This window comes from Sus scrofa, chromosome 4, assembly GCF_054392235.1.
Source record: "Sus scrofa isolate SSC_HxYL_T2T_F1_AM1 chromosome 4, Sscrofa_HxYL_maternal_Yorkshire_Landrace_v2.0, whole genome shotgun sequence".
Classification (NCBI taxonomy): domain Eukaryota; kingdom Metazoa; phylum Chordata; class Mammalia; order Artiodactyla; family Suidae; genus Sus; species Sus scrofa.
The window spans coordinates 96251645-96271357 of record NC_139386.1 but is presented as its reverse complement, the minus strand read 5'-3'; the positions used below and the strand labels follow the sequence as shown (position 1 = coordinate 96271357).

Genomic DNA, 19713 nt, shown 5'->3' with positions numbered 1-19713 from the left:
TTATTTATTCAAGGAAATTGTCTTTCCAAGCACCTTTCTGAAAGCATTCTTCATGTCCTTATTCCTGAGGCTGAAAATGAGAGGGCTGAGGAAAGGCGTAACAACAGTGTAAGGGACTGCTATGACTGTGTCATCTCCCCCTGATGCTCCTGGCTTCAGATAGACAATAGATGCAAACCCAAAGTGGATGATGACCACAGTGAGGTGGGAGGCACAGGTAGAAAATGCCTTCTGCTTGCCCTCAGCTGAAGGGATCCTGAGGACAGTGGAGAGAATGAAAACATAAGTGAGGATGATGAGCAGGAAGGTGCCCATCAAGCCCGACACTGAGATTGCTGTTACAATGAGTTCAGTGAGTTCACTGTCTAGACAGGACAGCCTCACCACTGCCCGCATATGACAGAAGAAGTGTTTGACAAGGTTGGGGCCACAGAAAGAGCCTCTGAATATCAGTGTAGTCTCAGTAACAGAGATAATGAAGCCAGCAACCCAAGCAGAGACCACAAGTTGCCCACATACCACGTTGGTCATAAGCAGTGGATATCTGAGAGGGTTGCAGATGGCAAGGAAGCGATCAAAACCCATCAAAGTGAGAATGACACAATTAGTGCCACCAAGCCCCAAGAAGAAACACATCTGCAAGCCACATCCTATGATTGTAATGCTTCTGTTCTTGGCCAGGAGATCTGCGAGCATCTTGGGGATAATGGTCAATGTGTAGCAGGTCTCAGAGAAAGAGAGTGCACTAAGGAAGAGGTACATAGGAGTGTGGAGACATCTGTCTACCCATGTTAGATACATGATGGCCAGGTTCCCTGTGAGGGTGAGAAGGTAGAGGCAGAAGAAAACCACAAAGAGGAATGTCTGTGCATGTGGGTAAACAGAGAAGCCAACAAGGACGAATTCTTTCAGGATTGTCTGGTTGGTCTTCATTCTTTATAGGCCTGAAATGTAAAAGAAGCAACAAATAAATATTGAATTTTTCATTATCTCTTGAAAATGTTGGTGTGAATGTGAAAAATAACCATGTTGCAATTGCCCATTGACTCTTTTAAAATTGTAGTTAATTTGCCATGTTTTATTAGTTTCAAGTGTACAGTAAAGTGATTCAGTTACTTACACACACACACACACACACACACACACACACACACACACACTCTTTTCTATTATAGGTTACTTAAGTTATTGAGCATAGTTCCCTGGGTTATACAGTAGGTCCAGTTACTTACCTATTTTTATATAGGAGTGCATATATGTTAATTCAAGCTCTTAATTTATCTCTCCTCTCATTCCCACTATCCCTTTTGGTAGCCATAAATTTGTTTTCTGTGTCTGTGAGTCTATTCCTATCTTGTAACTTAGTACATTTGCATGATTTTTTTTTCAATTCCACCTATCAGTGATATATAATGACGTTTGTATTAATCTGACTTACTTCACTTAATATGATAGATCCATCCTTGTTGCTGCAAATGGCATTAATTAATTCCTTTATATGGCTTAAAAATGGAATATATTCCATGGTATATATGTACCACGTTTTCTTTATTTATTCTACATGTCAATGAACATTTAGATGTCTTCTATGTCTTGGCTATTGTAAATAGTGCTGCTATAAACATTGGAGTGCATGTATCTTTTTAAATTATAAATTTCTTCTTTTCCAGATGTATGCCCAGGAGTAGAATCACTAGCTCATATGGTAATTGTGTTTTTAGTTTTTTAAGGAACATCCAAACTGTTCTCCACAGTAGCTACACCAATTGATTCTTCTGTATTTAGCCTAGCAGATCACCATTTGTATGGAGATGATGGCTTTTTCTAACTTTTCATTCATTTGTTCCTTTTTATAGAGCAACTAATTACTGATAACTTATTATGACGTTTTCTGGCCTATTTATGAAAAGAATTTATTGGCCGGTAGTTTTTTCAAAGGAATGGAAAATACTGTAACTGACGTCAGATTTGGATGAGAATCTGAACCCTGATCACTACTTAGTGATCTTTTCTATGAAGTTTCCTCTATTTATCTTTTTCCTTTCCTGTTTTTTTTTTCTCCCTATACCTACACCTTCTTATCTATGAGTAATTATCTCCCAAAGAGAAGAGTATTTCTCTGACTTTTCTCCTAAGCATATATTGTATTGGACACCATGGAATTGATTCTGGGCTTCGTCAATAAGACCTTTTATGTGAGCCCCCTAGTATCAAAACTTAGTCGTGTCTCTTTGGTATCCAAATCTACACCTGTAGATTATTGTTTCACTTTTCCCTATAGACAGCTTTCTGAAGTATTCTGGACTGCTCCAAAAGATTTTATCCCTCTGTCAGGAAATATTAGATCCCAATATGCTCCTCTGTTTATCCTAAGCCACTGTGGAAAAATTCTATCAGTAGAGCAACTTATACATTAAAATTCTTAAATTCCTATAACTCGTCACAGTAAATCTATAAGAATGCAATTACATGGATTGTGGCACTGAAAGATTTACTAAGTAATCCAAAGTGGAAAAAAAATATATAAATAATATACGTTATACTTATTACATATAAACATAAGTATATTTCTTCTTATATTATGTTATGTATATCCATCCTACCCTCAGTTGTCTCTGAAAGCGTTGCTACATCAATTCATCTCAAATATAATTTGAAATATGGATCTACTGACAAAAGGAATACACACCCTTTCTAAAGTCAAAGAGAAATGATAATTTGGTGAAAATGTAGTGACAATTAATTATAATGAAAAGAGAGTCAAATCATCAAGAACAGTTTCCTACCTTGTGTATTTTATCAGCACTCTAGAGCTAATTCAGGATTACAGTTATATTCATCCAAGATAGTCTTCAAATTGTTGGAAGCATGCTTTGTTCTTCACAAAAAAAGAGACAAAGATTGACTGACTTAGTATGAAAGTCATTGGTCAGAGAGTCTGCATTCTTAACTTTATTACTACTAGTTTTGTGACATTGTAATTTCTGGGTAGAAGTTTCCCCCAGCTGGGAAAGAAGGAGAGGCCCTGATTTTGTGCACTTCAGCTTTCCATGGCTTTGAGGTTTTCTGCTATGAGTTGTGAGGCTAGCCCAAAGCACTATGATTAGTTCCCCATACTCACTAAATTGCAACTGTTCATAGAGTCTTTCCTTCTAACCCTTTAGAGACATGGTCTGATTATCATCAGGGCTTGAGGTTCCTCAGCTCCAGCGGTTTTCTTCTGGTTAAGAGACTCTCAGGGATTTCTCTCTTCTTTCATCAGAAGGAGCAAGAGAACTTTCTCGCTCTACTTTGTAATTTGCTCTCATTAGTTCCAGAGTTTTGTGTAACATGTGACTTGTAAAACTCTACTGGAAATCTCTGGGGAGTTCATATTCTGCCCCAAACCAAGGCTTTCTGCTGCTTTGTAAGTTTTGTTTTGGCAGGGAGGGGAGTGAATTTCATCCCTAATGCTCATTCAATTCACAATTCCACTCACCATAAAGCACTTTCTGTTAATCACTGACTTTTTCCCTGGGTATTGTCAAAGGGATTGCACTGTTTAAAGACTTTACTACAGGAAAACCCAGAAAAGTGTAAGGAATAGTATCTTCTTACAGGGATTTATATCTTGGTGGAAGACATATTATGGCCCCAAACTATGGTCTGCTAGATCACTCTCAATAAAGTCAATGTGCTGACTGGGTATGATGAAGGAAAGTGGAACATGTATTGCAAAGCCAGGCAAGGAGTAAGGGTGGCTAGTTGCTCAAAAAACCTGAATTCCTCAATGGATTTTAGGAAAGAATATTTAAAGGCAAGGTGAGGAGAGAGTCATAGGGTGTGTGACTAGCTCATGAACCATTCTCTGATTTTTTTGATGGTGGGTGGCTGATGTCACAGGGATTAGTGTCATCAATCCTCAGGTGCCAGTCATTCTGGGAGCTACATGCTCATGGTCGTCATGCAGTTAGCTCCTTCTAAGTCTTAATATCTGCAAAACAACTCAGGAATGTATGTCAGGCACTGTTATCTATGTCTTTCAGGGAGTAACCAAAGATTCTCTAACTCTGCTATGTAGCTGAACTATTGTTTAAATTGTCACCAGTTCTCCTGGCCCAACTGGTATTTTTGTTACTACATATTCATAGTCTTCCCATCATTAACACTAGATTCAGCCCCTTGTGACTCAAGGGTGGTCTGGGAGACTAAAGCTTTTCTGCAAACAAGAGATAGGCAGAGTAATTGAGGGGAAGGCCACATAGGGTCCTGCATTGTCACTTTGATATTCTTCAATCTTGAGGATGAACGTGTGCAGGACAAGAAAGATAATAAAGTTATGGATTGAGAGGTAACCATAAACTTGGCAGAGAAACTTTGCTTTAGCCTTTTTTTTTTTTTTTAAATATAGTGGCCATTTAAGTGAATTATGCTGTAGGGTGCTATGGAGTCAAATAGAGATCCGACAAAATAAGAGAAAATGGACCAGTGGTCAGAGAAGGTGCCATGGAGGAGAAGTTTTGGGAAGACTTCTAAAATAGCGAGGGTTGGTATTCTAAGTCATACCTGGCTCCTTAAGTGATTAACCTCAGGTAACCACTACTCTGTTCTAGGTATCTATCTATCTATCTATCTATCTATCTATCTATCTATCTATCTATCATCTATCATCTGTCTATATATTTTGTCTCTTTAGAGCCATGCCCATGGCATATGGAAATTCCCTGCTAGGGGTGGAATCAGAGCTGTAGCTGCCAGCCTACACCACAGCCACAGCAATACCAGATCTGAGCCATGTCTGTGACCTACACCACAGCTCACAGCAATGCCGGATCCTTAACCCACTGAGTGAGGCCAGGGTTTGAACCGGCAACCTCATGGTTACTAGTTGGATGCGTTTCTGCTGTGCCGCAAAGGAAACTCCATCTATGAATCTAATTTTATGTTCACTTATTCTTTCTCCAAGCAGTTCTGCTGTCAAGAATATCTAAATGACTTTTTAAAAAATTTTTTTCAGTTATTGTAATTCCAAGTCCATTGTTTCTGTTGGGTTCTTTTTTGTTATTCCTATTTCTTTATTGATATTCTATATTTGATCAAAATTGTCATGATATTTTACTAGTTTAATCATTTTTTTTTAGTTATTTGAATATACAATAGCTACTTTGACGTTTTTGTTATTTAAATGTAGTTATACTAACGGGCAGTTCCTTCTGTCTGATATTTTTTCTGGTATTGGGTAATATCATGTTTATTTACATGTCTCATATTTTTTGTTGGTTGTGAAAATTAAATGCTTTAGATAATATATTAAAGAAACCCTGGTTCTTGGTCCTCCCCCTTCAAACACCCACATGTTCGTTTTGTTCTTCTTGTTATTTGCGTTCACGTTTGTTTAGAGACTGGCTTGATTAGCAAATTCTATTCTTCACCATCCTCTTACAGTAATAGATCCCTGATATTGCTCCTCACAGGAACAGCTTGTTATGCTCACAATCATCCTAGAATGACAATGGTTTTGATAAGACTCAGTTTAAATGCCCCTTTTCTAACCATATCCCCTTACAAATCTCCTAATTGCTCTATATTTTTCAACTCTACCCTATAATATAAATTGTTCCATAGAATAATAAAGCAAAATTCTGCCCTCTTTGGGAAAATAGTTCCTGATATCAGTGTTTAAGATTTGTTATGACCCAGGCAGCCCTCTTCCTGGCTGTGTCTTTCTTCTATCTAGGGAGCTTCTTAGATGAGTCTCATACGTTGAGGTAGAGCATCCTTATCTGGGGACATTGACCAACGATATGACTGAACCCTTTAGCGACTTTTTATGTGTCTGTTGTCTTTTGATCACTCCCATAAATAAGTGACAACCTTAATGTAGGTTATAATTACGTTTCTTCCCAAGAAGAATGTGAGTTTCTTGTGTTTTTGTTTTCACTATGGTAGTGCAGTTTCTTGGGCAGAGTTAATGCCATATGTAAATAAATGGACTCTTTTTACACTTAAGTGGAAAACGGAAGTCACTTATCTCCTATTTTATACCTTCATTTATCCCTTATTTTAATATCTTATTGATTTGAGTAAATACCCAACTGCTTCAAACTAAGGGACTTTTCTGGTAAGAAAATTAAAAAAAAAAATCTAATAGAAATTGTTCCAGAGCCAAACTCTTTTAATTTAACCTAGCTCTTATGTTGTTGAAGTAACACATAGTCTAAAAGTGAAAAGGGGTGTTTCACATGTATATCGAAGTATGTAACTATAGTTATTCACTTTTATTGCTACATGCCAATCCTCTGTATAAGCATATTAACAAGTATCTATCTATGCTACTATTATTGAATACTTGAATATTTCTTATCTCTGGTCTATCACAACTATTGCTTCTATGAACAAGTATCAGTAGAGTAGTTGTGTCCTTCAAGAAAGGACATGTTAGCATCAGAACTGAGAAAAGGATTTGGGAAAATCCCTAGGCTTATGTGTTGGAATTCACAGACAATTGCTATATATTTGAGATATAAAAATCCAAAGTATTTCTTATTTTCTTTAGGTAATACAAATAATCGATTTTGCATTTGTCTGTTTTACTTCATTGCACATTGTATTTCTGTCAAAATAAAAAAACAATTGTCACATCCATCAATATCATGACAGTATTTGTTTTAAAACATTTGCTGTTTAATATCTTCATCTTATAGAAAATGGATATTATTTCTAGCCCTCCTCACAGATTTCCCCAGTCATGGAACATGTAAGCTCTACTATCCCGTTTGTTTATTCAAATCAATGTTCCAAAATATCCTGTATATTCAGAAGTTAGCATCTGACAGTCATTGAAGAACAGCATCATGAAGAGAGTTATTAAAACATTCAATAGAGCATCTTGGAACTTAAAAATACAGGTATCTGTTAATATATACACAAATACACAGTTGATGATTACTCCACAGTATATCTCTTATCAGAAATGGCTTGTCTCATGGGAGACACAATTTAGTACCTCACAACGATGTGGAGAAAATTTCTTCAATGATATTTTAAAACATCTCTTAGATATTTTAAAACATCTCTAGATATTTTAAAACATCTCTTAGTATAGTGGTCGGAGGTATTTTTTTTTCCTTCCACGTTCTTGAGTTTCCACTTCTTCAAATACGTAGGTCATGTAATGGTTGATTGACAATAGCCTAGAATCTGGATGGACAGATAGAAGTAGTTGGGCAACTTCCTCAGTAAGCTAAATAAATGCTTGTTATGGCTTAGGTCCAAGACTCAGTCACTTGACCCACATATGACACCCTCTGGAAAAAAGAAAGTGGCATAGGCTCTCCCAGATGTCACAGAGTAAATATCTCACCGATATTTGTGGGCACTCAATCATGTAGCAATCAACCAAGATTATTTATTCAAGGAACTTGTCTTTCCAAGCACCTTTCTGAAAGCATTCTTCATGTCCTTATTCCTGAGGCTGAAAATGAGAGGGCTGAGGAAAGGAGTAACGACAGTGTAAGGGACTGCTATGACTGCGTCATCTCCCCCTGACGACCCTGGCTTCAGATAAGGAATAGATGCAAACCCAAAGTGGATGATGACCACAGTGAGGTGGGAGGCACAGGTAGAAAATGCCTTCTGCTTGCCCTTAGTTGAAGGGATCCTGAGGACAGTGGAGAGAATGAAAACATAAGTGAGGATGATGAGCAGGAAGGTGCCCATCAAGGCTGTTGCTGAGATCACCATTACAATGAATTCTGTGAGTTCACTGTCTAAACAGGACAGCCTCACCACTGCCCGCATGTGACAGCAGAAGTGTTTGACAAGGTTGAGGCCACAGAAAGAGCCTCTGAATATCAGTGTAGTCTCTATTACAGAGAGGAAGAAACCAGTAGCACAAGCAGAGGCCACAAGTTGCCCACATACCACGTTGGTCATAAGCAGTGGATATCTGAGAGGGTTGCAGATGGCAAGGAAGCGATCAAAACCCATCAAAGTGAGAATGACACAATTAGTGCCACCAAGCCCCAAGAAGAAACACATCTGCAAGCCACATCCTATGATTGTAATGCTTCTGTTCTTGGCCAGGAGATCTGCGAGCATCTTGGGGATAATGGTCAGTGTGTAGCAGGTCTCAGAGAAAGAGAGTGCACTAAGGAAGAGGTACATAGGAGTGTGGAGACATCTGTCCACCCATGTTAGATACATGATGGCCAGGTTCCCTGTGAGGGTGAGAAGGTAGAGGCAGAAGAAAACCACAAAGAGGAGTGTCTGTGCATGTGGGTAAACAGAGAAGCCAACAAGGACGAATTCTTTCAGGATTGTCTGGTTGGTCTTCATTGTTTGAATATCTGGAATTGGAAAAAAACAAGAAATAAATACTCAAGTCTCCATCATTCCTTGAAAATTTTAGTGTGAATAAAACAAATGATCAAAGTGACAGTTACAACTATAAAATTTGGGAAAGAACAATGTGAATGGAGAAGATGTATTTTCCTAATTTTCATTCATTTGCCATTTTTATTAAGCAACCAGTTACTAATTACTTAGTATGTTTTTTTCTGCCCCCTTTTTTATTTAAGTGTTATTGGCTGGTAATACAAAAAGAACAGGAAACACTCTAATTCATGCACAGATGAAGGGCATAAAAGTGCATAAGATGATTCAGATTTGGATCAGATTCTGAACCCTGAAGTTACATGAAGTTGTTCATTGACAAAGTCAGGGTCTGACTTTGCAACTTCTACTTATGACATTGTCTTTAAATAACTAATGAGTGAAGTTTGGTATTTGACTTTTTAGGAATGTGGAGACCATATTTAGACAATGGCTTACAATAATAAGAGAAGCCCAAAGTTATTTTCTCTTCTTGGAGAAGAGAGTTAGGTCCAGAAATATTAAAGAAAAACCTTCCTTCCCACTATACAGAAGAGAGGGAGGGAAGATAAAACACTCAAGGACAATTACGCTAAATCATAATTAATTTGAGTGTATATGTAGTGGTTCAGATGATGAGACATTTTGCCCATTTCATTAATGTCAAGCTAAAGATACAAAAAAAGATAAATGCTAATGATTCTATATGTTCCTTGATAATTCTATTATCTGATTTTATCTTACCTTCCTTGAAATTGCACATATTTTCCCCTCATATTCAAAATATTCCCTCAACTTTGTAGGATATTGAACTATATTTTTTCCTTAACTATATGTCAACATACATAAGAACCCATTTATAAAGCCTATATTTTGCCAAATTTGTTCATATGTTTACTGTGTTTACTCTTCTCACCATGTAGATGAAATGCATAGGAAAATCATGAAATGTGTAGGGAAGCTGTGATTATTTAACTTATTTTAGAAATAAGATTACAGTATCTATGAAGCATTATATTTGTAACAGGAATCAAGCTGCTTTAATTGAATGGTATATTCTTTCCATTTCTCAATGCTTTCTCTTTGAGGAAAGAGATTATGAGTCATATAAGTCTGTGGCTCTCAAGGTGGAGTATTTAAAAGATCATTTCCAATAAACCTTCAATGGGTTGGATAATTCAAAAAAAGCTAAATCTATAAGCAATCTCTGTTCTGTGTTACTATTCAGCAACATATAGCATGTGATTTTGGGCATGGTAATGGACACACATTTTACTGTCCTCAAATTTAGTTCACACTAAAATTAAGCATTCTCAGTGTAGAATCTTGTGGGTCACTGAGAGTCAGAAGAGGCAGCAAGAAAAGCATCTAAATTATAAATAGTTCTAGAAATTGCACAACCTATGGATTCTACCTTATAGGTCCCACTGAAATCCCATAGATACTTTTATCCTTTTAGATCTGAGAAGGCCTTTATTCTTCCATAGTGACACATGAGTCACATGACCTAATCTTTCCTGTGAAACTTTCCATTTTTCTCTACTATATCCACAACTTCTTATCTCTGAGGAATTATCTCCTGGGGAGTAGACTAGAGAATTTCTCTGCCTTCCTGCCTAAGGATATATTATGAGGAGCAGTGTCTAAATGATCCTGGCCTTCTTGATTATGCCTTTAGGTAAGCATCCTTAGTATCTACCTTTTGTGTGAGTTTCCTCAGGATGCAAATTCACGCTTGCAGATTATTGTTCTACTTTCTCTTGTAAACAGCTTTCAGAAACATTCTGGACTCTTTCAGAAAAATTTTACTCCTTTTAAGAAAATACTAAGTCCCAAAAGGCCCCTTTGTTTTTCCCTAAGTCATGGTGAAAAATTCTAATAGTAGAATAATTTATACTCTTAGGTTTCTTAAATTTTTATAACTCTTCACAGTAAAGCTATAAGTATGCAGTCAAATTGATTGTGAAACTAAAGGATTATATAAGTACCCCAAAGGCAGAAAAATAGGTATATTTTAGATTTATTACATATGGATACATCAATGCCTATTACATTATGTATATAATGTATATTTTGCATATATATAGTCAAAAAATACTTGACATCCTAGCTAAAAAGAAAAAAAAAAAAGAAAAAGAAAAAACAAGCTCTTTCTGACACAGAACAGCAGGATATCACACGGTAGGCCATATTCCCTTCAAGACATCTCCAAAAGCTTATTTTCATTGGTAAATTCAGAAGCCTGTGGAGCTAAATGAACAAGCCTCTTAAATTCCAATACAGATCCTTTCTTCTAGCTATTCCATAATTGTGAGCTAAATACCTAATCGGTGTTTTGGCAATAGCAGTATATGAATGTCAGACTGTCCCCCTATTCTGGCTCATTTTGAATATGTATATTCAAGAGGTGGTGAGAATACTATGCTCCTTCTACCCTGAGCTATCTCTCAGGTTGTCCCTGAATCAACTTGTCTCAAATTTAATTTAGAATATGGATCAACTGAAAAGGAAATACATACCTCCAAAGTTAAAAAAGTGATAATTTGGTGAACATGTAGTGCAATTAATCATGAAGAAAAGAGAATCAAACCATCAAAATAGTTTCCTACCTTGTGTGTTTTAACAGGGCTCCAAAGTCAATTCAATGTTAATTTACACGGTCTTCATGTTGTTGGAAGCCAGCTTTGCTCTTCACTCAAAAGAGTCAAAGATTGACTTACTATGAAAATCACTGGTCAAAGTCTGGATTCTTAACATCATTACTGCTAGGTCCGCGACATTGGGGAAGTCCAAGTACCTTCTGTGTCTAAGTTTCCCCAACTAGGAGGTAAGGAAGGAGGTCTTGATTTTGTGCACTTTGGCTTTCTGTGGTTCTATACTTCTTTGACATGAGGTGTGGAGCTAGACCATATGTGCTAGAATTAGTTTCCAACACTCCCTAAACTGCAACAGTTTAGAGTCTTTCCTTCTAACCTTTTAGAGACATGGTCTGGTTATCATCAGGGCTTGAGGTTCCTCAGCTCTAGAGATTTGGTTCTGGTTAAGAGACCCTCAGGGATTTCTCTCTTCTTTCATCACAAGGAGCAAGAGAACTTTCTCTCTCTAATTTGTAATTTGCTCTCATTAGTTCCAGGGTTTTGTGTAACATTCAAGTTATAAAACTCTTCTGGGAATCTCTTGAGATTTCAAACTAGCAGCATTCATATTCTGCCCCAAACCAAGGCTTTCTGCTGCTTTGTAAGTTTTGTTTTGGCAGGGAGGGGAGTGAATTGCATCCCTCATGCTCATTCAATTCACTCTTCCTCTCACTATAAGCACTTTCCACTGATCGCTCACTTCTTTCCTGGCTATTGTGAAAGGGCTTTCAGTGTTTAAAGAGTGCACTATGGAAGAACTCAGAAAAGTACAATGGATGGTATCTTTTTACAGGGATTTAGAGTTTGGTGGAGGACGTGTTACAGAATCAAGCTTTGGTCTACTGGCCTGTGCACATATGGAATGAACTATAGCTGAAAACTTCCTGAATTTGGTAGATGACAGTAACTTACATACTAAAGATATTCAAAAAACTGCAAGTAAGAAAAACACAAAAAGCACACAGAAGCACCTTATATGGCTGAAGGTAAAGAGAAAATATTGGGACCAAGAAAAATTTGATACATTACATAGAGGAAAATGATAATGCCATTATTTCAAATATTTTCATGAGAAACTAGGAAGGACAGATACATTAAATAGCATGTGGAAAAATGAAAAAAATACCGTTAAGAATTTTTTATTCAGCACAACTACATTTCACAAATGAAGATATTTTCAGATAAAATGGAGATAATTTATTGCTAGCCAATGTAGTATACGAGTTTTGAGGCTAAATACAAATAAAATCCAAGGTAACTGGATACAGCAGAGAACAAAGTGTACTGAAAACAGTAAATATATGGTTAAATATAAAGTATCATACACACACATATAATTTTCCTCTTAATTTCCTTAAGAAGGCATATGCCTATTTAAAAATTATAACAAGGTGTTGGTGGATTTTTAAGTAAATAAAATTATGCCATTGCAAATTACTGGAAGTAATTCATTATTAAGTGGATTATGTGAAGTTTAAAATGCTTGCTAAGGTGTTCTCATTGTGGCGCAGTGGGTTAAGAATCCAATTGCAGTGGCTCAGGTCACTGTGGGGGTGTGGGTTCCATCTCTGGCCTGCTACAGTGGGTTAAGGGATATGGAACTTCCAGAGCTTCAGCTCAGATTCAGTTCCTGGCTCAAGAACTTCTATATACCATGTGTACAACCACGAAGAAAAAGAAAAGCATGCTAAAATCTCTAGACTAACAAATAAAATACAACACAAGAAGAAGTGCTTTAAAGTCAATAGTATACTAATGTTATCCTAGTTTCCACAGCTTATATTTTGGATCCTCCTAACCAATGCAGAGTATTAGGGATTACCTGGTAGTTAAGAGAAAGAGTTCTTGAATCCACTTGCCACTGTGTTACCAACAAGCAGTCAGATAGTCAGTAAATTAATTTTTTCCTGCCTTTTTAAATCTGAAAATCGAGAGTATTAGTAATATCCTTAAATATAGTGACTGTTAAATTCACATAATGAGGTGAGTAAAAAGCCTGGCATTGAATATGTGTTACCATTTGTTGTTGTTTTTTCTACTGAATCAGTGAATGGGTGACAATTTATATTAGGGGTGCAAACCTTCGCACCATTAGTGTACTAGAGAAAAATGCATGTTGAGAATGAAGATTTACATAAGATCATTAACCTAGATAGACTTTCTGGACATTTTCAGATTTCAGGATAATCTGAGTGGTAGATTAGAAATCCAGGGGCAGATATTACAGTATTGTGGAAAGAACAAAAAAGCATATAAAAATAAGGTAAAGTTACCTTATTTTAAAAAATAAAAATGTGTCTGAAGGAAGTGGGATAGACAGAGGAGGATACAAGAAGAAATTGAACCTAAAGGAGATAGGAATATTCTCAATATATGAGTGTGAATGTATACTTGACTTTGAAAGTAGAAAAATATTAGAAATGGTCACTTAAAGGTTTTGAGACAATAGTAAGGGAAGGTGAATACCTCTTATTTCTATACCTCTTACAGCATGCATTTAAGAGCATCAGTTTTGAGTTCTGTGATCTTGAAATGGTCACCCAAACTATCAGGCAAAGTTTCTTCTTCCATAAAATGCAACTGTTAACATTTTCTTACTAAGTCCTGATAAATTTTAAAATAGATTTAACATGTGAAAATGATATAATATTTAGCACAAAACAGATATTTCTAGCATCTTTTTGTTCACATATCCTTTTCTGCTTTTCCCAGAAGAATATTTCTAGTTAATGACAAACACAAATAAATTGCTTCCTGAAACACCACCCATTGGGACTGGAAAATCTTTAGAGAGGAAAGCTGTTTTGATGGAAGCAAATATGATTCAGCATCTGGGGATAGGGGCTTGGAACAGTCCCTGATATCATTTGGGAATATTATTCTTTGTTCAGAATAGGAGTTTCTAAGATGGATCTCAGGTTCTTTGTCCCATAGGCAGGCCTGCCAGGGGTCAGTCCAGTACATGGCTGCTGAAAGGCAGGGTCTGCCCTCACTGTGAGCCTCTACAGGTGAGTGGAGAATACTCCCTTGCCTAATCTCTTGGAGACAGTGGAGCCTTATAGCTGATCCTTGGGCTGAGGGATAAGTAGCTTGCTCTGAGTCTTGATTTTTCCTTTAGTGTTCTTCATAGACTCACATGAAAAAGGGCTTGTGAAAAAAGTGTTATAGATGCAAGGGATTATTGTTGAGTAAACTGTTTTATTCTGAATTCATGTTAGTGAGTGTCCCACTGTGTCTGAGAAGGGTCATCATTCTTTGGGGCAAATAATATTAGATGAGCACCCAAGGCACTTTCTTCTCAAGTCTTGGCTTTTTGTGACTTCGAGGATGTCATTTCACCCTCTTGGCTCTTTTGCTTGATCTATAAAATAGTATCCATTAAGTCACCCAACCTCAGGTTCTAAGAGGCAATGTGTATGAGTCCACATGTCTACTGTGTGGTAGTGTATGTACGATGTTAGTATGAATATATGTGTGGCATACATATCTATACGTGTATATGTTATCTGAATATATATGTATTAATAGTGTATGCTCATGCCTAATATGTTTGTGGTTATGGTCATTAATGGTAAATGCCCAGTTCATAATTTTGAATGTGTATAATTATGTGAGGGCTTTGTAGTGGAATGTATGCATATACGTGCCTTCATATGTATAGTCATGTATGTGTGAGAACATATGTGCATACTGTCTTTGTATTTATATATGCACATATATGCATGTGAGAATGGATCCATTCATCTGTATGTCTAATGTAATAAGCATCTTTCCAAAGTTTGTTGCCATCTAAATTAGAGTTTTCTCTTCAAGTTACCACAGTCACAAAGACATAAGAATTCACCTCAGCGTGTCTTCTAAAGAAGCCAGGCATCTACTGGCCAAGTGGAAGTAATCGAACCTACCAGGGATGTTGCTCAGGATGGGGCAGACCAATGCAACCTTCTGGACGGGCTTTGTCTTCCTGGGCTTCTCCAGCTTTGGGGAACTGCAACCCCTGCTTTTTGCACTGTTCCTCTCTCTGTATCTTGTCACTCTGACAAGCAATGTGTTCATTATTGTGGTCATCAGGCTGGACAGCCATCTGCACACCCCCATGTACCTCTTTCTTTCCTTTTTATCATTCTCGGAGACCTGCTACACCTTGGGCATCATCCCTAGGATGCTCTCTAGTCTGGTCAGGGGCAGGCAGGACATCTCCTATGTGGGCTGTGCTGTTCAAATGTTCTTCTCTGCTTCGTGGGCCTGTACCAACTGCTTCCTCCTGGCTGTCATGGGCTTTGACAGATATGTGGCCATATGTGCCCCACTGCACTATGCCAGCCGCATGAACCCTAGCCTCTGTGCCCAGCTTGTTGGCACCTCCTTCCTGAGTGGGTATCTCTTTGGGCTGGGGATGACACTGGTCATTTTCCACCTCCCATTCTGCAGGTCCCATGAGATCCAACACTTTTTTTGTGATACTCCACCAGTGCTGAGCCTGGCTTGTGGAGATACAAGCCTGAGTGAGCTGGGAATCCTTCTCCTCAGCCTGCTGGTCCTCCTGGTCTCCTTCTCCTTCATCGCTGTCTCCTACACCTACATCCTGGCAGCAATCTTGAGAATCCCCTCTACAGAGGGGCGGAAGAAGGCCTTCTCCACCTGTGCCTCTCACCTCACTGTGGTCATTGTTCACTATGGCTGTGCCTCCTTCATGTACTTGAGGCCCAAAACCATTTATTCTCTCAAGCGGGACCAGCTTATTGCTGTCACTTACACCGTGGTGACTCCTCTCCTCAATCCCATCATTTATAGCCTAAGAAATCGGGCTGTGCAGACAGCCCTGAGAAATGCTTTCCGAAGAAGACTGTTGAGTAAATGATGAAGGCTACTCCAATGGGAGAATCTCTACATTGACTAGACAGACACCAGAAACCCAGGCCACTGGGCTAGATATTCAGGTTCTTAGGCCAAAGTTGCCCCACCCCCAATACCCTGAAAGAGCTGCTTCCTCTGTCTTGCTTATCACCCAGGGACGCTGGGGAATGCAGAGGCGGGACTTCCTATTCTGTTTACTTAGCTTAACTCACACTGAGCTCAGAGTCCGAATCTTCACCTTTAGCCTCATAGATGCCACCCCTAGTTCCTGAAACCCAGTTCGTTAAGAATCTTCTAACTGAGTTGAACAAGGTGAAAGGAGTTTGGAGTGCTTAAATTCAAAGCCAGGCTGGCTGGGGCTCTGCTGGGGATGCTGTAGAGATCTCTTTTTCTTTCTTTTTTTTTTTTTTTGTCTTTTTAGGGCTGCACCCAGGCATGGAAGTTCCCACACTAGGGGTCGAATTGGAGCTGTAGCCTCCGGCCTATGCCACAGCAACGCCAGATCCGAGCCGCATTTGTGATGTACACCACAGCTCTCAGCAACCCACTGAGCAAGGCCAGGGATCGAACCCATAACCTCATGGTTCCTAGTCAGATTTGTTTCCACTGTGCCATGACAGGAATTCCAGATTCCTGGAATCATTATATAGTTCAAGTATCCAACAAATACTGTGATTCCAAGATCTGAAACTCAGTGACTACCAAGTTAACAAATCAGTTTAATGCTTTGCCAAATGAAAAGGACAGTTTTTTTCTCTCTTCTGCTGAGAGTCTTTCATCTTTTTGTGTAGTTGTCTCCTCTCTGTATCGCTCATTTTTACATTGCCCTCTTCTTTTTAATTGGCTCTCCTAGTTAGGTAGATTCTATTTCAGGAAAGATATTTATTTACTATTTTCCTTGATAATTGTTGTTACTCTCTAATGGCCTCTGGATCTTGAGTGTCAAGGACTTCCTTAATTGGGTCACTCCCAAGCATGGAGTGGAAGCTGCCGTGGAACTCTCTTTCCTGCCTATTTCACTGTGCACCCACAACATATTATGCATGGTACCAGACAGCCCTAAGGATAAGTAAAGTTGGAATGAATTCACCCAGCTGTCAGGTAGGAGTTTGAATACAGGTTCTGCCACTTCCAGTTTGACTCTGGGTAAATTACTTTACCTTTCTCAGCTTCAAAGTCTTTATTTGTAAAATGGTTGTAACTTCGTAGTTTTGCATTATGAAACAGGGTCATGCATGTGAAGAATTTAATTCAATACCTGGATCACAATAATCTTCCAATACATATCAGCTGCTACTATTGATAATGTGCTAATAAACAAAGTGATATTGGCTTCTAGTTTAGGGAGAGGTTATTCTCCCTGGAAGATCAGAGGAAGCTTCATGTCTAAGGCAGTACGTGAACTCGTTCCTACAGGATGGATGAACTTCGAATGCAGTAAGTGGAGAGAAAATACATCTATTCTAAGACAAAACAGAATAACTCAAGTCTCAGTGGTAAGGCAATAAAGCTTATTATAGAGGGTGATGCATTGTCCAGAGAAACTGAAAATGTCTCATAAATGATGGGAGCAGTTTAACCTGGATTAAAACTTCTTTGCAGATAACATTGTGAATAGCTTTCTTCAGACTTGATGCTTTTGGAAGTAGGAGATAGGGCACAGTAAACCTCTGGGCAGAAAGTAGGGTGGAATCTGGGAAGTGATTTAGGAAGATGCACCCAGCGACAGAGAGCATGATAAATCTCAGCAGGGAGAAAATGGAGGCAAGGAGATCAGTAAGAAACTATTGGCATTATCCCAAAGAAAGGCAAGGAGACCTGAACATGGATAGAGGCACTGGAAACTGAAGGAAATTGCCAACATGAGATTTTTACAACGTGGGATTCATGGAATTCATCAATGAGTTAGAAGTAAGGCGTATCTTAAGAGAGAGGGAGGAGGCAGATGTTCTTCAGATAGGAATTCACAGTTTTCCATACTTAGGGGAAGAAGCACCCTCTGGTTAGAACTTGGTAGAAATCCAATTTGAGAAGAAGAAAGCTAGTCCAAGAGAAGAGACCAGGTTGTAGTGAAGTAGGAGATAATTAAATGGCAGAAAGGAGTTGGGTCAGGGGAGAAAAGCCATGTACTCTACAGCCTTTTTTCTAAGTGAGTCTAGAGGTAATCCCCCCAATGCTGAGGCTTTTTGAGCAAATTCATTTCCAAAATGTATGCAGTTCCTCTAGCAAAAAAATCCCCAAATATATGCTGAGCAATGATGGTACAGATGTTCTAAAAATTGCTGAGTAATGCTCAAAGATCCATCTACCTTCCAAATGTAGGAGTCTTGGTATGTAAGCATATAAAAATCACATGAGGGATCTTCCAGATTATGTTTACAGGAGCCATCTCTATAGACCTTACCACAACTGGGGTGAGAACAAGTAGAACTAGTTTACAAAATCTCCCTAGATGATTCAAATTCCCTCTCTTGATTATGAATGTGACCACATGCTTAAAAAGAACAAATCCTCCTGCCAGGTGCATACACACATGGACCCACAGCAAAGCAGAGGTCCCTTTGATGTGACCACAAAAGCCTAACTCATGGTTCTTTAAAAAGCCAATTAATTCCAAAGACTGTGGGGTCTCACTTTCTGAGTGTAAGCTTAGCTTTACCACTTTTTAGGTGTGTGAACTAAAGGAAGTTTCTTGACATTTTGGTACCTCCATTTTCTCAACTGGAAAATGTAATTTTGATGGTATCTATTCTGGGGGCTTTTTTTGGTGATTAAGTCTTTAGAGCAGAGCCTGCCATACATAAAACACCCAACATAACCATCTATTATTATTGGGAGTTTCTAGGCAATATCACTTTAGGCTAAAATATTTGTTACCTAGTTCATGTTGGCAGAAGCCAGGGCCAGCAGGGTCCAGTATCCTATAGTTCATGATCTAATCAGACAAAGAGTAAATTGCTATTATCTGGCACAGTGTCTGACTGGAGATGGTAAAAAGATGAATCTAAATCTAGAGGCTTGAGAGGACTAAGTACCAGGAAATGGGTTAAACTATAGGAAACAGGAATCGGATGATTTCCAGGCAAATGTTTGGCATCAGAGGGGTCTATAAAATGTGAAAGGGAATGTTCTGTTAGGAGTGGAAGAGTTTGGGACCTAACCAAGCAGTAGGAATTAAGAAAGAAAAATCAAGATGTAGCCACAAGGGCTGGATCTCAGAAGCTGGCTCCAATCTATAAATTGTAAAGAAGAGAGTGGCAAGAGTAAAGCAGGGATTCTGGTTTAAAGTAAGTAAACAGAAGATCGAGGACACTCCCACTGTGGATGCAGTGGGTTAAGTATATGACTGCAGGATCTTGGTCTCTGTGGAGGCATGGATTTGATCCCTAGCCTGGTGTAGTGGGTTAAAGGATCTGGCATTGTCTCAGCAGTAGTGTAGGTTGCAGCTGCAGATTGGATTCAATCCCTGGCCTAGAAACTTCCATATGATATGGGTGCAGCCATAAAATTAAAAAAAAAAAAAGTGAAGAAGAAGAAAATGTAAGTATGAATTATGAGGAACTTAACTGAGATCAAGAGGAGAATTTGATACAAATTCTAATTGCTATAATATTATCAATTGAATATTTATAGTCCCCAATTAAGTGATATATGATAATCTCCAGATTACCATTTTTTGCTTGAGTGAGTAAGTGGCCAGAGTCTGATTTCAGAAGAAGTATATAACTCTAACAGTGCCATCTTCTTGTGGCACTTTTATTGACATTTTAGATAACTATTGTCTTCTTTAGCCCTTATGTTATTTAATATCTTTTATATGATGGCACTAATGATCCTTTGCTTGAAAGACCCATCACATGCCTAATAA

General features: G+C 38.3%; 3 protein-coding genes across 3 annotated transcripts; 1 reads left to right on the top strand and 2 right to left on the bottom strand.

Moving 5' to 3' along the window:
- LOC100625880 (olfactory receptor 10X1-like) lies at positions 1–948 on the bottom strand. The gene has a single exon (XM_085024306.1). The coding sequence runs from the start codon at positions 931–933 to the stop codon at positions 1–3; it is 933 nt and encodes a 310-aa protein (XP_084880432.1). The 5' UTR covers positions 934–948.
- A 6435-nt stretch (positions 949–7383) lies between these two features.
- On the bottom strand, positions 7384–9586 carry LOC100153240 (olfactory receptor 10X1-like). Its single transcript, XM_001927244.2, has 2 exons — positions 9574–9586; positions 7384–8357 (listed from the first exon to the last, which is right to left on the bottom strand). Exons 1-2 carry the CDS (start codon positions 9584–9586, stop codon positions 7384–7386), a joined length of 987 nt encoding a protein of 328 aa, XP_001927279.2.
- Positions 9587–11971: 2385 nt separating this feature from the next.
- On the top strand, positions 11972–19445 carry OR10Z1 (olfactory receptor family 10 subfamily Z member 1). The gene has a single exon (XM_085021278.1). It carries the CDS (start codon positions 14899–14901, stop codon positions 15847–15849), a length of 951 nt encoding a protein of 316 aa, XP_084877404.1. The 5' UTR covers positions 11972–14898; the 3' UTR covers positions 15850–19445.
- The last annotated feature ends 268 nt before the right edge of the window (positions 19446–19713 follow it).